Source organism: Triplophysa rosa, linkage group LG9 (genome assembly GCF_024868665.1).
Source record: "Triplophysa rosa linkage group LG9, Trosa_1v2, whole genome shotgun sequence".
NCBI classification, from domain to species: domain Eukaryota; kingdom Metazoa; phylum Chordata; class Actinopteri; order Cypriniformes; family Nemacheilidae; genus Triplophysa; species Triplophysa rosa.
Window position 1 is genome coordinate 8,483,170 of NC_079898.1, and position 18,170 is coordinate 8,501,339.

The 18,170-nt window shown below is 39.0% G+C and overlaps 1 protein-coding gene across 3 annotated transcripts in view; it reads left to right on the plus strand.

Annotated features, from left to right (window-relative positions):
- LOC130559501 (pleckstrin homology domain-containing family H member 2-like) overlaps positions 1-18,170 on the plus strand; it is a 29,470-nt gene that overhangs the window by 1,145 nt on the left and 10,155 nt on the right. The window contains exons 2-13 of one of the 3 annotated variants that reach the window (XM_057342614.1): positions 2,098-2,238; positions 12,490-12,552; positions 12,639-12,788; positions 13,555-13,638; positions 13,814-13,895; positions 14,340-14,540; positions 14,910-15,700; positions 16,686-16,761; positions 16,948-17,042; positions 17,133-17,313; positions 17,470-17,606; positions 17,689-17,802. In XM_057342614.1, the coding sequence (XP_057198597.1) occupies positions 2,119-2,238; positions 12,490-12,552; positions 12,639-12,788; positions 13,555-13,638; positions 13,814-13,895; positions 14,340-14,540; positions 14,910-15,700; positions 16,686-16,761; positions 16,948-17,042; positions 17,133-17,313; positions 17,470-17,606; positions 17,689-17,802 (2,094 nt within the window). In that variant the 5' untranslated portion in view covers positions 2,098-2,118. The remainder of the gene's footprint in view (positions 1-2,097; positions 2,239-12,489; positions 12,553-12,638; positions 12,789-13,554; positions 13,639-13,813; positions 13,896-14,339; positions 14,541-14,909; positions 15,701-16,685; positions 16,762-16,947; positions 17,043-17,132; positions 17,314-17,469; positions 17,607-17,688; positions 17,803-18,170) is intronic. The other 2 variants (XM_057342616.1, XM_057342615.1) reach the window with 2 other exon arrangements.

The window sequence follows — 18,170 nt, forward strand, 5'->3', positions numbered from 1 at the left end:
CTATGTTTTTTTCTTGGAAATACATCGGAGAAAATTGGGTCATCATATATTTAAGGTTTAGGCTTTTACCTGTCAATAATACAACCACCAAATACTTGTAAATGAAGTAAATTGATCAGGTGTGAATTGAAGCCACCATTAAAATACTATCAGTCATAGAAAAGCTTCTAGTCTGTTTTTTTTCTCACTTGCAAGACTACAGTAAAATTTTACTTGTGTGTTAATGAAATTTTGGTAGACTGGTTTTCACACTGAGATTTGCTTAAATAATATTAAATTGTACTGCAGGTAATTTGTATATGTTTTAGTTTTTTTTAAGTAATTGTGTTGTGGTGGTACATTCTACAAGTATTACCATGCTTTAGTAACAATATATACACTAAAATATGCAATATGCAGATGCACTACAGCTACCTCTAGCTACATGTATTTCTACTGTTTATGCTGTCCTATCTATAAAAAGTTTGGCTAGGGTTTAAATACTTTTAAAAGTATTTAGGCCCTTCTTTATCTACATTTGAGACCCCTTTTCAATACAGTACCTCAAAGATGATGAACCCAGTACTTGGCCCCGCGACCAAGAGCCTATGCATTTTTCTCATAGACTTTTGGGAAAAATAAAAATAATAAGATCTGTGATTAACAAATGTTCATGATGTTAACACATTTTGTTTATCAAGATAATCTTTACAGATGAACACAATATTTGCGATTTTTTTAAGCGTAAATACAATCGGCAGAAGTAAAAAGATAACTAGAGGCTATAAACAGACTACACTATGGTCGCTCGATATCAACGTCACCACCATCAAGCCTCCGACAACTTTTTCAAACTATTAAAAGCGTGTTCCCTGGTAAATCATTACTCTGTGAATGAATCCCCAACAATGTTTTTAGAGATTTGTGCCCATCTTGCATTATTTGTGAGATTTAAGGTCTTTGCACATACAGTCCGAAATTTTCGTATGCGTTTTTTCGTATTTGGCTCTCGTTTGTACGGTGTCTCTGAATTGTTAAAAAAGGCCACTCAAAATGCTTGAACGGATGCGAAAACGCAGAAAATCGAACCCGGTCCAAATTTTTTTTATGACGGACGAAAATATCGGAGGCAGTGTGTAAATGTGATTGACACAACGTGAGGTCGTATTTATTTTTTAACGTGCGGAAATTTCGGACTCAATGTGCAATGGCCTTAATACGCACGATGATGTCTAACGTCCCTGCCAAATGATATTGTCGCTTTTAGCAACTTGTTAACAAATTGCCGTTTTAAAGACACAATAAAGCTTTAAACAAATCACAATCGGGTTATAACTGGCGTGCTTTATTTCATAGATCAAAACGAGAAAATATTTAGCGGTTTTGTTAACCACAGACCTTATTGCAGGCAATTTACCAAAAACCCATTCAAAAAAATTCATCGACTTTGGAGCGATGGAAGCAGAAGTGCTAAAATGCTAACTCGCTTCTGGGGTTAGCATACTCTGAGGTACTCTATTGTGCCACATGTTCCTTAATGTCCTGAGGTTATTATTCTTTAAAAACGTGTTTGGTTGTGTCTCAGCCCCTCACTCTTATTACCTCCAACAGCCTAATCGAGCTCAACACATGTTTGCATTTTTCTTGTGTCCATGCCGGTGCTATTCTAGTTGCAAGTAAAAATGTTTATTTGCTTTACATCACTTAACATGTTTTTCACAATTACAATTATGACAGTGGAAAGTGTGATGATGCATCAGTGCTGGCTGGAAGTGTTTGTTTTTATAGAGGTGGTCAGTTTATTCAGGCCTGGCCCAGCCCTCGACACGTTCCATACACAGGCAGGAAGCGTTCGCACGACCACCTCTGGCTCTCTCAAAAACAGACTGGCTTAGTTCCAGTTTCTATTTTTATACTGTATACATATTTTTACTTACTATTATCTTTTATTTTATATATAATATCTACTGATTTAAATCTAGTACTGTAATTATAAATGCTATGAGTCTTCTTATTTAATTTCTTTATTATGATGACTATATATAATTCTATTACTTCTGCTGCAGAAAAATAACAGTTTTGAAACCCTCTCTCATGATGTGCATGTGTGTCATGCAGCAGGGCCTGAGGGTTGGAATTATGGCGGAGGGCGATGAATGCACTGGTGGGGAGTGGAAAGAGAAGTACATGGCCCTGGAGACCCTGCTCTTTAAGTTTCGTGGACAGATGAGCGTGATTCGAGAGCTCACTGCAGAGAAGGTTAGTGCCCGGCGTCAGGCTTACTTTGTCTCTTACAGTTCCTGTCCTCTGGCTGCTGTTTACTGGTGCTTGAAAAATCATTACATTTGACCACATGCTGAGTACATATAAAGCTTCCCTCACCCTAATCATCTTTCATTAGAGTTATAACAGAACAGGTAAATGATTTGTTCTAGCCTCACTAATGCCTGCCTGTATTTATATCGGTCATATACTCGACAGATGAGTTTCTAGTAAAGGCAGAGAAGCTGCTTATTAAAGTATTTGCTCGTTTCCATGTTTGGCTTTTATTTCCATGAAAGAGTATGTGTACATGCTTGCCATGACCTGTTTCTTTGGCCTGTCTCGGGGGAGAGTAGATTAGAGGTTAATATAAGCAGACGCCTGACCACATGGCTCCAGACCGCTGCATTCTGGGATTGCAGAATCTCTTTAGAATTACAGACTTCAGATGCGTCCGGGCGCTTTCAATGTCTTGCCCTTGGGGAAAGGTCAACTTTGAGAATGGTGTATTTAACGCTTGTTAAGTATTGTTTCTTTTTCTGGATACTTTGTATGAAATTATGGATCTGAAATGTAACTCATTCTAACAATTCGGGAATTTTGCTTCTTGATGTTTATGCAAAATATTATCTGTGCTACTTTTCCTTGAAATAAATAAATGCTTTTTTTAACAGAGTTGATTTTTGACTTAGGAAATTTGTTTATAGTACAGTAAGCTCCTTGATCTCAAGCGATGTAGATTTTTTTATTTTATATTATATGGCTAAAATTAAATCCATGTGAAATACTTCACCCAAAAATGAAAATTCTGTCATCATTTACTCACCTTCGAGTTGTTCCAAATCTGTATAAATATCTTTGTTCTGATGAACACAGAGAAAGATATTTGGAAGAATGCTTGTAACCAGACAGATTTTGCCCCCCATTGACTCCCATATTAGGAAAAAATGACAATGGTAGTCAAAAGTGACCTAGAACTGTTTGCTGACCTACATTCTTCAAAATGTCTTCTTTTGTGTTCAAGAAAAACAACGAGTCATTTTTCCTACTATGGGAGTCAATGGGGGGTTCTGTTCTTCCAAATATCTTTCTCTGTGTTCATTAGACAAAGAAATTTATACGATTTGGAAAAACTCAAAAGTGAGTAAATGATGACAGAACTTTAATTTGGGGGTTTCTTTCAAATTAATCGTAAGGCATTTTTACATTCTTTTACATCTCAGTTACGACCTTTGACCCCATCTGTGCTGAGTCATGCATATGATTTCATCCTGTAAGAATCTCATTGTATTTGTTATCACTAGACTTGTTGTTGTTAGCTGCTGGTCATCCCAAAGCAAACTTGCGGCTGAATTCGCTATTCCTCCCCTGCCCAACATGTGGATGCAGTCTCTTAGTGAAGTAATTAAATGTTTACGTGGGGCCTCTTGAAATTTCTCTCACCGCAGGTCCTGGATCAGCTGGGTGGTTAAAATGAAGATGGCTGGGAAGATCAGTGTGGTTTGAGGAAACGGCTCAGATCAGTTCTGTGGAAAAAGAGCTTATCAGACGAGGAGACTGAGGGGGAGGATTAGGTTCCAGGATGGAGAAAGTGACAAACTTTCGGTAGAAAGGATAAGGAGGTATATGAGAGTGAAAGGATGAGAGAGGGAGTAAAGAAGGACGAGAGAGATAGACAAACAGAGTGGCAAAACAAACCGTCCTTTAATCACTGAGATTCCCAAGAGAGGAAATGCCTGTATTCATAAACACTGTGTGCTATACAGGAAGTTAGCATTCAAAGGACAGTCCCAAACACATATGAATATGCCGGACCAAGTGTTGTTTGAGGGGAGAATTGTAGGTCATTTTCTCTCCTGGTTTACTTCATGTTTTGTACAGTTTGAATGAATTAAGCAGACATAGACAGAAACAATGAACTTTCGCTTCAAGCCATCCTCAAAGAACGTAGTGGATTTTAGTGGTTACACCACATCCTGTATAGTTTGGCAGATGGTGTCACGGGAGATTTACATTTAGTAATCAAAACTAGCCCAAATACCAAAACTCCAAATATTTCACTTCCATACCAAAAATACAGCCACGGGGAAAAATTAAGAGACCATTTCAGTTTTTCTGAATTTACTATTTATAGGTATGTGTTTGGGATAAATTTTCATTTTTGTTTCATTCTGTGAACTACTAACAATATATTTGCATTTATTTGCAGAAAATGAAAACTGGAGAAACAGGTAAAAATAACAAAGATGCTCTGAATTTTTTCAGACCTCAAATACCGCAAAGAAAACAAGTTCATATTCACTTTTAAGAAACACAACAGTAATATTTCTACATGTATTTAGAAAAAGTTCAAAAATATTTTTTATGTGATAACCTCGGTTTTCATTTGTCTTGTCATGCTGTCAGTCTGTCACATTGCTGTTGGATGATTTTGAGGTTTGATTTTGTTTAAATTTAAGAGACACTGGATTGGAATGGACACAATACGTCTAGAAATGATGATTAAATAAAAAATTGGTGTCTTAATTTTTTCCACGGCTGTAGATATTTTTGAAAATATCATCGTATACATTTAGAATCACCACTGATTAACAAAATCTATTCACCTTTAACCTGCAGAATAAAAAACACTGCAAAAGTTTAAAGGTAACCCAATTCCGCAGGAAAACGACAGACCTGGCATTGTATCTCATTTTCAAACTTAAAGGAGGCATTCTTTTGCAGTTTTTGAGGCTTTTTTGGGTGTTTAACAATGGATGTTCATGTTTCTAATAAAAAAAAAAACGCTTTATATTTCACATATTTCAAGTCTATTGTTCACCGCTGTCCCTCTTCTCACAAAACAATTGGATTTCTTCCAGTCTACAGTATATAAAATCCCTCCTTCCGAAACGCTCTGATTGGTAAAGCTGACCAGGTCTGTCGTGATTGGTTCCCCGCTTAGAGTGTGTGTGTGTGTGTGTGTGTGTGTGCGTGCGTGCGTGCGTGCGTGTGAAGATGTCCCACCCATACCATATCAGCGAGCTTCCGCTTCTCAGGCTGTTGTGATTGGTCGGTCCCCCTCTCAGTGCACGTGTATTCATAAGCTTTGGCTTTTAGCAATAAACGGTAACAATGATGTCAACTTCACTTCATCAGTTAAAAACATGCAGATCAATCGAAGTGTAACGGAGGTCTGCTAGTGCATGTGCAAACGTCAATCTTTGTGAGAGATCGCAATTTTTTTCCCTACTATGGCAAGGGAAATGACACCGGACCGATTGGGTCAGACCGGTTATATTAATTAACACTAATAACTCAACTCAACTTTATTTGTATAGCGCTTTTTACAGTTTTCATTGTTACAAAGCAGCTGTACATGAGACATATTGACTGTAAGCAAAACAATTAAAGTTGTACCTGCAAAAACAAGAAAAAGGTGAAAACACAGAAGACAGACATACCCACATACAAAACACTCCACACACACAATATGCACACGTACTAACACACATAGACATAGACACACACACGGACACGCAGACACACGGACGCGCATGCACACACAGACAAGCACGCACACACACACACACACACACACACAGACACGCATGCATGCACAGTGAAAGCACACATTTAAGATAAAGGAAAGAGAAAGGCAGGTCAAATATTAAACAGACTATAAATTCCTACATGCAATATTAATTAAGTGAAACTTTAAAATTCTAAAGCAGCCCCCCGGCCAGGCAAATAGTGCAAAACAGTATGCGAACGGTGGCAAGGAACCCAAAACTCCAATCGAGAAAAAAAACCTCAGGAGAACCCAGGCCCAACCAGGGGATTCCAGTTCCCCTCTGGCAAAAGCTGCTGCCTCTGCACAAGCTCGACAGTACTTGCACAACAAGGCTAAATAAAAATAAATAAACTTACTAATAAGGTAAATTATAGTTTAAGATTATCATTAATAATCTAATAGCATTTGAAATTTTGTGGTGAAGACGTGTCAAGTGACCACGTCCTTCTTTATCCAGCTCTATCATCTCAGCTCTTGTCAGGTCGCAGCTTCCCATTCTCCTCTCTAGCATCAGGTCTGGGCATCCTGCTCACTGTGGTAACCAGTGGAACAATGAGACAAGACTGGCTGAGAGTAGAGTACTGTTCTGCACCCTTTGATGCAACAAGTATATCAGTTGTTGTTGGAAGTGTTCCTGGTTCCGGTTGATCTAACTAATGCAGCCTAAACCCTCAGAGGATTTATATTATGGAAGTGTAGTGTATGCAAGATTAAAAAGATTCGTCTTTAGTCTAGATTTAAACTGACAGAGTGTGTCTGCCTCGTGTCTGCCTCCCGGACAGTGCAGGGAAGACTGTTCCAAAGTTTAGGCGCTAGATAGGGAAAGGATCTACCACCTGCACTTGATTTTGAAATTCTAGGTATTACCAACTGACAGGACGCCTGAGAGCGTAATGCACATGAAGGACTGTAATACAAAAGGAGTTCACTCAAGTACTGAGGAGCTAAACCATGTAGGGCTTTATAGGTAATAAGCAAGATTTTAAAGTTAACGCGATGCTTTATAGGTAACCAGTGCAAGGTTGACAGAACCGGGCTAATATGTTCATACGTTTTTGTACGTGTAAGAACTCGAGCTGCCACGTTTTGGACCAGTTGGAGTTTTTGTAATAAGCCTGCAGGGGAACCACCTAACAGTGCATTACAGTAATCTAGTCTTTATGTCATGAATGCATGAATTAACTTCTCTGCATCTGACAGTGACAGCATATGACGTAGTTTAGATATATTCTTAAAATGGAAAAACGCAATTTTACAGGTGTTGGCGACGTGGCTCTCAAATGACAGATTACTATCGAATAGAATGCCAAGATTCTTAGCTGACGATGAGGGTTTTATGGAACATCCGTCAATAGTTAAGCAGTATTCTTGGTTGTTACATATGGCAGTTTTCGGTCCAATGAGTAACACTTCTGTTTTGTCCGAGTTCAGTAATAAAAAGTTGTTACTCATCCAGTTTTTTATATCGACTATGCATTCCATTATTCGATGGAACTGCTGTGTTTCATGAGGCTTCGAGGAACTGTAAAGTTGAGTATCATCAGCATAACAGTGAAAGCTAACTCCGTGTCGCTTTATTATATCTTCTAGAGCAGTGGTCGCCAACCCGTCGATCGCGATCGACTGGTCGATCTTTGTGACGTTACCTGTCGATCCCTGAAAGTAGGCTAATAGGAAAATGAATAGACAAATATATTGTGCCTGATCAATGTTCAGTTTTGCAAGCGCATCTCTCTTTCTCTTCATTCAGCGGTTGTATGTTAATGGCCCGGTTTCACAGACAAGGCTTAAGGCTAGTCCCAGACTTAAATGAATGTTTGAGCTATGTCAACTGAAACTAACTTGCCCTAACATATCGTAAAATATGTCAGTGCCATTGTTTTGTCTAAGATGCACATAGGTAATGTTTCTTTCTAAAGTATTTTTATAAAAGTGACTCAAATATCCTAATCCATCTAAGGCATAGTCCACTCCTGGCTTAAGCTAAGCCTTGTCTGTGAAACCGGGCCTTAAAGTTCTGTATTAATCTTTTCATGGCTGTGTAAATAATGATTCCCTGCGTGAGTTTTTAATGCGACCGTTATCATTAATCACATTTCATTGTGATGCACGATGTGCGTGATCACCCTTCAGTGTTTCTAATGTCGGTGGTCAGTGATCAAACGCAAAATGACTCGCGCATGCAGTGGTGTAACTATCATTTGGAGGTCACTATACTGTTGCGGTGCATTACACTTAAAAACAGTTTATTCGTATGACATAAAAATGTCACTTGTTCGTTGGCGTACGCGTTTTTGTGCTATTTATGGGCCTATTTATAACATTTCCATCTATATACTGTATTTACTTAATAAAAGTAAACCAAATAAATACATCATAAATAACAAATCTTTATACAGTAAATACCTAAATAATTAGGGTCTTGTTAAACATATTTTAACCTCGTTTTAATGTCAAGCTGTCATGTATGAATTGAAGTCCTTGAACTGGTGTTTGAATTGGTGTTTTTCACCTCATTTTGGCACACTGAAAGTGGCAACTCTACACGTTACACAGTTTGCTTAGTTGCATCTGAAAAGTGGAACAAAGAATTTCAGGTAATTTAAATAGACCCACAATTATAGGCTAAATAAAAGGCCTCAAGCTGGAGGTTCAATTCCGAGGTCGGGGATCATGGGCTCAAAAAGGTTGGTGACCACTGTCCTATAGGTAGCATGTATAATGCGAAGAGCAGAGGCCCTAAGACTTAGCCCTGTGGTACACCGTACTGGACTTGCGATTTGCGTTACACCTCATTGTTTATTGCTACAAATTGAAAACGGGCAGATAAATAAGATTTATAACAGAAGTGTTAGTTTTGCCTTTTTATATTGGACCCGAGTTGGATAATAAAACAAGCAGATTGACTAGGAGACATTTGAAAAAGCAGGACTTCAAAAGACGTTTCATAGAAGTGTTTTAGAGGTATGCGCACATACACACAATATCAGTGTATTACACAGAACAGCTTTCACAGCCGATGTTAAAGTCATGGAAGCTGTTATTTGATCGTTGGTTATCTTAGAATGTGTGTAGCTGAATTCTTATTACCAGCTGTAGGACTGTGATGAAAGTGAAAGTAATTAGGCGCGCATCTCAGTCAAATGTTTACAATCTCTGATAACCAAACACTACTCCAGCGGCTATTCCTCTTCTCTAAGGAAGGCCTCGCCACTTTTTTGGCGTATTCCTGTGGGCGGAGGTTACTAAAAACACTCGAAATAGTGACATCATGTACCCGGGAAGTAAAGGGCTGTAGTCCGATTCCAGCCGTTCTCTGTAGTCCTTGAAAAGCGAATTGTGTTATAGACAATATCTCGCTTGGCATTGAACTTTGAGCTTTATAATTTTGCAGGTATTATTTATGCTCTAACAGCAACATTACACACTAACTAAAAGTTGAAAAATGTGATCGCGGGGAATGGCACCTTTAACTTCTTATTTGACTTATTTGACTGCTTTTGAAGGAAACAGTCAAAAGAGTCAATAGTAATTGGTTACTTGTGAGATTCTAAAGCATAGCTTTTTTCTGTTATGTGGATGGGGCTGGGTTACAAAATAGTCTGAAACACAAAATAAATGGGTCACAGATCAAAAAAGGCTGAAAACCATGGTCCACAGATCAGAGTGACTTTAGCTCAAAACAAAGGTCAATGCACGCTTGTGTTCTCATATTGAGGAAACATTGTGCAAAATAGGAATCAGTTTTCCTCTTGTCCGACACCTCAGATCCAGTCCGCATTGGTTTGGGTGGCAGTGGTCAGAAACTGTAACATTTTGTTCTTCAGCAATTATACATACATCATTAATTTTAAGTTAAAATGAATTGTTGTTGTTTTTTAAGCATTGAACATGGTTAGTTTGAACACCAGACCTTCTTTTTTTTTCTTCCTATGAAACAATTGAAAATCGGAATTATGTTGACTTCACCATCAGATCAGTCCGTCCACCTCAGGCGGAACTGCCCTGTCACGTTCAGAAACAGTTCAGCGATCATTTCAGTGCTAGATTCCACTAGAATGGATTTATGAGCTTCTAACGTCATATTTTGGGATCTGCGGTGCAGCAGTGTGCAGGACACAGATGAACGGAGTGTGAGAGCAGAGGCGATGTGACGCCGGGGAATTTGGAGCCGTGGTGCAGTGAGGGCTGTCATACAGACGGGCTTTGTGAGCTGGATGAGGGGTGCAGGGCGGGCCGGCCACAGAAGGCCGAGGATGGAATGCATGGAATGGAAGACTGACTAGACTGAAGCCAGAACCATATGGGCGGAGAAGTTGAAAGGGGGGGCATATGAGAATTAAAGAGCCGTTGATGGAAAATATAGAGTTTACGAGTGTAAACCAACAAAAGCATCAACAGAGCTGTGTGTTTGGCTGTGGCATAATGATGGTGGAGGTTGGGTTTGGGATGTGCTCAACTATATTTTTAACATCGGTGGGTTGTCTGAACAATTAGTTAGTGTGTCTTAAAAGATGACATCTCATTATCATATGCCTCTTTTCTGCCCCTAACCTGTGGCCGATTTGGTCAGAACTTGATTGGATTTATGCAGCTGTTCTCAGAACAGTCTGTAATTACTTTGCTATTTTTTCTCATCTATATCTGTACCATTCGGGCAGTTGCAGCTTGCAGATGAAATCGTCCAGATGAAGCTGGTTGTGTTCAGAGAATACGTATGTATGTGTGGCGTCTTTCATCATTTATTCATCCTCATGTCATTGCAAACCTGTATGACTTTCTTTCTTCTGCAGAACACAAAAGAAGATATTTTGAAGAACGTTGGTAACCAAACAACACTGCCCCCCATTGACTTCCATTTTATGTGTTTCCAACATGGATATTTCGAACTAGATGTTCTCCGCTGGTCAATACCAACAAACCTTCTACCAGTTGGTCATACCAACCTTATGTGCTCAAGCTGGTTTTTAGAACACGGTGGCCAGCCAATGACCAGCTTGGGCCAGCTAATGACCGGTTAGAAACCACCTTCAACGGTCCAAAACACAACATCCAGCTTCAGCCGGATTTTCCAGAATGTGTGATGTATTTTTGACTGTTCTCAATATGAGCACGGAGCAGTGTGTTTTGGTGACACACCCTTGGGTCTAGTACACTAGCCCAGTAAAACGGAAAGACGTTGGCTCACTAAAGCTACAGGATGGTTTTGATCTTTGCATACAGTCTGTGTTTCTTTTCTCTAATCTAAACTGTGTCTAAGTGAATCTTTATGAAACTTGCATCTGGCAATATCATATTGACGTCATTCACCGAGCTTTGACTAATCCACCATTACCAGATCCAACCAAATGTCCATTAACACAAGTCCAGAAGAACTAGAGCATAAAAAGAGCACATAGACTATTAGATTATTCCAAACTGGTTATAATGACTGTATGGTCAATAGCTCTTTGTGCTAGGAGTCTAAACAATTTAATGAGAGAATTAAACTAAGAAATCATAAAGAACGATTAGAGCCTCCACATCATTCAGTCACATACACACACACATGTAAACACTTTTGTTTGGTGCACAGTGGAAACTATGAGCGCAGCAGTAATTATTAGCAGTGTGTTATGTCATATTCAAGTGTTTTCAATTGGGAAGTTTCTTAGAAGAAACAGGTTGCTGATGTAGGCCTGTGCCAATGAAGAAACAAGAAACATAATCCTGCACATTACACATAAGAAACCTGAAATTCGGATCCCAAAATACATTTTGGATGTATAAATATAAATTATTGTATAGATCATAGAAATTATATTTTGTAGCAGATGCTTAGTTCTGCTGGGATAGCATGGAATGCCAGGTTTAGACATATTATTAGCCTATAGATTATCATCTAATTTGGTCTTTTATCACATTAAAAATGATAAATAGAAACATTTTCACTTGTGGTCTTAGAAATACAGTCAACATCATGTAAGCAGATGTACAAACTCCCTTGTGTCTTCTGGCAACAACCAAGCCACCGAATGTGTTTGACACATATGCAAGTTATTAACAAAAAAATGAGGAATGGAAATGCAGTGGTCAAAATAATCGTTTGAATCATTTTAGGGCTGTCAAACGATTAATCGCATCCACAATAAAGTTTGTTTTTACACAATATAATATGTCTGTGTAGTGTGCATATTTATTTTGTATACACATACATATATTTAGGTAATATTTTCACGTATTTATTTATATTTACCAATCATTTAAATTATATATAAATGTTTATTCATTGTTATATTTTATATTTTTCTTAAATATAGGCATGTATGTGTATGTGTTTACAAATACAAAATTAATATGTACATCTACCATCATGGCCTTAATGTCTAGTGATGTTTTTTATTCTAATCTTTTCATTACAAAATAACAAAAAGATTCGAAGCATTTGAATGCATGTGTTCTCGTTGAGGAATGTTTTAGTAATACTGCATGGCATATTTACTCCGATAAAAATTATTCAGATGGCTGCATTCCGTACATTGCAGTGCTATGAGAGGAATAGCTAAGGAAGAAAAATGAAAACCAGCTCACAGAATAAGAAGTATCGGCCTGTTTTGTATGCTTGGAAATGCATTACATTAACTAGCTTTCTTGAATGGAATCGTCTCTCATGTACATACACAATACCTACTCACCTATATTTTCTAAACTCTCAGTTGCAGCAGTTGGAGACGCAGGTTTTGGAGGCAGAATGTCGTGCATATGAGGCCAACCAGCAGGTTAATACTGATATTATTCTGATTTTAATCATTATAATCAATTATTATGAAAATAATGAATGATGTCCATGCATATCTGTGTTCAGGTTCAGTGGATGGAGGAACGTCTGAAAGCGTCAAATGTCCAGTCAGGTGATTCAGACCTGCAGCTTTTCAAGCGTTGTCAAAGCCTTCAAGCATCACTACAGGAGAAAGATGAGCTCATCTCCAGCCTAGAGCAACAGCTAGAGGAACAGGTCAGTCACATCCCAGAAGTGTGTAGTATACATTTATTTGTTATAAACTTCTATATTTGATTAATTTATGTGTCTTTTTTTACCTCTGGTTGGTCAAAATTTGATAATCAAAATGTATAAAATGTACAACTGGCACTTATTCTATACTTTAACATAGGACATCTCTACAATGTCAGAAAAAAGTGCAAAAAGTTAACTGTACCTTTACACTTACACGATAGGTTCTTAGTGGCATAATTATTATAGTTTTGATTTTTGTTTTATTTTGTTTTTATTAATATTTTAAATTAGCTTTTGTTTTTAGATTAATTTTAGTTAAATATTTAGAAACTTTGTTGTATGCTTTTGTCATTTTATTATTTATTTGTTATGTTGCTATATAAGATTAATTAATTGTAGTTTTGTGTATTTTTATAATTTTAGTGCTTTAAACTTTATTTCTGAGGCAACATTTCAATTTTTTGTTAGTTTTTTTTCAATAATTTTAGGCCAATATTTGATTTGATTTCAATCAACAAAAATGCTTTCAAAGTTTTAATTTTAGATTAAAAAGTCAAGGTTTTTTAACCTTTTAGTCAAGGTTATTTTAACCTTGCTTAGGGGTACATTTATGCTACAGCATTTTGTGTTTTGTACCACATGGTGAATTTTAAAATATTTTAATAATTACATTCTTCTTCAATACACACAAAAGATCTATTTAATTCTGTTGATGTGTTTAATCCATTTCGCGTACGGCATGCTGACCACAATCTGACATCTGCAGAAACAGAGCCGAATCCAAGATGCCAAGACAGTGGAGGAAAAAGCAGCCAAGATCAAAGAATGGGTGATGAAGAAGCTGAATGAGGTCTGTTACTGCTTTTTCTAACCGTGTGTGTGTGTGTGTGTGCGTGCGTGCGTGCGTGCGTGCGTGCGTGCGTGCGTGCGTGCGTGCGTGCGTGCGTGCGTGCGTGCGTGCGTGTTTTGGAAAAAGATTAAAGGGGCGAGAAAGCATGTGAAAGTTTATTTGTGATCCCTCACAGTTTGATGTGGAGAATGCCTCTTTGAGAGAGACGAACCAACAACACGAATCTGAGATACAAGACCTGAAAAAACAACTGCAAGGTATTCATGCACAAGACCACATATGATGTAACTTTAACTTACTTTTAATGTTTCTCCAGTATGCGGTATAAACACACAGTATGCAACTTTTCTGCATGCATGAAATACTTTTTCCACAAAATGTGCAATACAACAGCACAGGATACTGAATACAAAATGCTGTATCCTATAATGCAATGCCCTTGACCTGACCGTTTATTTGCATGCACTGGATGGCATTTGAACAAACTCATTTTTAACAATAACCTTATCTCTAATGTCACACAAAATTAGATTAAAATTTCAGGAATAAAAACTGATGAGATGAGATCCATGTGATTATGTAGCACACAGTACTTGAGACAGTTGATGCTGCATAATGTCTTCTGCTTTATATAAAAATATCAAACAGAGACATATTTTTTATTTTGTAGGTAAGTTTTATGTCATTATGTTGTGTCGTAGCCATGAATCCTTCTGCTTCTATTGGCCCAGTCCAGGCCAATGTAGGTGAAGCCCAGCGACTCAGCAGCCTTACGTTTGGCTGTTTCCAGATCAGAGGAAAGAACCCTCAGGTACTAACGGGCCCAGAACCATCCCAGAAAAGCATCAGCACCCTGCCGGATCAGGACCACACACACATGGAGGGCAGGAGACCCTCTACAGGTCAGACCACTCACATTATGACTTCCCTGAAAGCATGAACTAATGATTTGTTAAAGGGATAGTTCACCCCAAAATTAAAATGATGTCATCCTTTTTTTACCCTTATGTGGTTCAAAACCTCTATGACTTTTCTGTGGAACACAAAAGATGATACCTTGAGAAATATTTCAAGTCAATGGGGGACCATGTTGTTTGGTTACCAACATTCTTCAAAATATCTTCTTTTGTGTTCCTCTGAAGAAAGAAAGTCATGCAGGTTTGAAATGACAAGAGGGTGAGTAAATGATGACAGAATTTTCATTTTTTGGTGAACTGTCCCTTTAAGTTCAACTACAGTATATGATCACCCAGTCCATGTGTTTGATCCAGATTGTGGAATGAAAGGTCCAGAAACCGAGCATTGTGGCACTGGCTCTAAAATGGAATCTGAAGAAGTGGGTGACAACATCGGCGAACCATCATCTTGCAGCCTGTCCTCTGTCTTATCCATCTCCAAAGGAGACAGATGTCTGTTTGAAGGTTTGCGTTTAAACCGGCCCGCCAGCGAGGCTAACCTCACCTCTGATGACAGCAGCTCGCTGTTCGACGACGACATGCAGCACGCCGAATTCTCCAAACTCTGCCTTCCTGGTACCAAGAGCACTACGAAGAAAGGCGGCAAGAAAGCGTATATTGAAGACGGATGCTCGGACGACCTAAATAAACGCTTCCAGTCACAATGTCTGGATTCCTCTTCTTCCTCCAGTGACACAAACACCCCCAGTCCCGTCCTAACTCCAGCTCTCACGCCGAAGCGTCCCACCCCTTCCCGGGATTCCCAAGACACCCCAGCCTCTCCCAAACAGCCCCGTCTACGCACCCCCAATACGTTTAACGTGAGTTTGGCGCTAGCCAAGAAGCACCTGAGCCAGCCTCCACTGTACAGCGAAGCCACTCACGGGCGAACACGTAATGCAATTAGCATGCTACGTCCTCTCCGGCCCCACGAAACAGATCTGGACCAAGAGCAAAGAATGGAGACTTGTGATCGAGAGCATCCCGATCTACCTTCAGAACAGCCAGCTGAAGTGCCGCCAGAAGAACCAGAAACACCCGAAGCCTGCGCAGCCGTTCCAGGGAGTAAACCACCGACTCCTCCCCTGCACAGGTTGCCATCCTGGGTGAGTTATGTGAGATGTGAATAAAAATGACAAGAATTGGTGTCATCAATCAAGTTTTTAATGTTGTTTATACTGTATGTTTATTTGGTGTTTTAATATACAAACCAGGTGCAAATGTATCATTTTGAACCATTGCTAAGTGTTTTCTCCATAAAACTGCAGTTTACCAAAGACAGTTTAAAAAATGCGGGTTGAAACTGCCCCGGTTAATGATGTCATAAACCTGTAACCAATCACATCAACTCATCTGATCGCTGTGGATCAGCGGTTTGAGGCAGAAATATGCAAAGATGGCGCATAGATTCGGGCTAAAATAATCGCTGCACTGCTTTGTCAGCTTTCAGTTTCACTTTCAGTTTTAGCAGCATCTGAACTGCCCAGTGCAACTGAGTGTAGGCGGGGCTAATTTGCATATTCACGTATCTGCGTATACTTAATGAAGTTACATTCAAGCTATTTTAGGGCAGGAAAAAATATTTTCACCGAAAAAAACTTTTACATTTGTAATTTTGATGGTCAACGATTAGTTTTAAGGGATACGATTATTGACCCCAGCGGGAATTTAAAGACCCAGTTTAATCAAAAAATACAATGCCTATTTTTTTTTCATGAAATATTTCAGTGTTTATTGTAAATAGTTTATCAATGTGGGTCATTCTCTTTTTAAAAATCATGTGCCCGCATAAACTTCAGTTAAAATCCGAAAATGCGCTTCCGCCCTGTAATGATTATCCATCATAGATGACGTATGTTAGACGGCTTGGGCGGAGCATCCGTTAACTCCTCCCCTTCAATTGTCAGCCAGTTCCATTTCAAAATGCAACGGCTGTTTTTATACATCCAAACCAATCATCCACGCCCACTATTTTTCTCATTCAAAATTCCATTTCACTCGGAAATGCGTCAAAATACGGAAGTAAAAATGATTGCAACTTCCGGTTCAGGGGGACTTTAAGTTCAAAATGTCTATTCTCTTCACGTGCAGGAGAGCAGAATATATGCTGTGGCGAAATCTGGAATTCGTCTTTCAGAGATGTCATGCAAAGATGTTTCTAATAAAGGTGTGTTTCAGGAACTCTATACACATAATATTCTTCCATCTGTCCATTTTTTTGTTTCTCAGTCAGTGAAATTTGTTGCTAACTTTCATTCCCTTTCTATGTCTTAGGAACTGTTCTCTGATCCAGGAACTTTTTCTACTTTGCTACTTTGTCTTTACTGACAACTAGTCCTTTCTTTCTTTCCAGACTCCCCCAACCCATCCTCGTGCCCCGCCTACATGCTCTACACTTCCCTCGTCTACAAGAACACGAGCACACCTGTGTTCACCACACTTAAAGGGGTAGAGATCTTTGTGTGCTCTCATCATTCATAATTCTTGACATGTCTCTACAAATGTTGAGAAGTAACGAATACCATGTTTGTACTATAGAGGGCGACATTGTTGAGCACTAATGAGTTTCCAGAGGAGTGGTCCAGTTCAGAAGAGGAGGAGAGTTCAGAGGAGTGTCAGTGCTACTCTGGAGAGGAGATGTCTCTGTGCGGCTCTCACACCTCTGGATCAGAATCACATAAGAACAGCAGCCACGAAAGCCCTCGATCCCTGAAGAGAGGTTTGTCTACTGTACATCTGATAATAATTTGATAATGTCCCCCTCCCACTTTTCAGTTATTCACACAACTTCACGCGTTGCTCTTGTGTGTCTGTCTCTGCAAGACACTGTGAGTTGCTTTGGATAAAGGGACCGCATGTGTTGTGTTCTTCTCAGCTGTATCATTGTCTTCTATGACATCTGAATGCGACTACGCCATCCCTCCTGATGCTTACTCCACTGACACTGAGTGTTCTGAACCAGAGAACAAACTGCCCAAGACCTGCTCCACCAGCAGTGACAATGACAAGAGTGTAGGACACACACACTATATTTCTGTTTCTTGATAAGTCACATACTGTGCTGTATGAAAGACCAAATGAAAATGTGTTTCAGGACTTTATGGAGAAGTCTGGTTACCTGTTGAAAATGGTAAAGACATGGAAGAAAACATGGAAGAGGCGCTGGTTTATTTTGAAAGTCGGGGAGCTGCTGTACTACAAGTCACCGGTCAGTTCAATGACTCTTGTCATTATGATTAGGGTGAATAGAAGATCATGATGAAGGATCCTGAATTCATCTTATCTTTAAACGCGAGTTATAACTAATCTTTGTTCATTTTTAATTCCAAGAACCAGCGGGTTTGGGGTGGGACTATTTGTTTTTAAAGGGGTCATATGGCGCGAATACATGTTTTCTGTGTCTTTGGTGTGTTATAAGTTGCCCATGCATGTATTAGACACGTAAAATTGCAAAAATGAAAGTGTGGGAACAAAAGATGCATTCTATCTAAAAGCGAATGCTCACCCCCAGACCCGCCTGAAACGCCTCGTGTAACCACACCCCCACAAATCTACGTCAGTTTGTGGTATGATTTG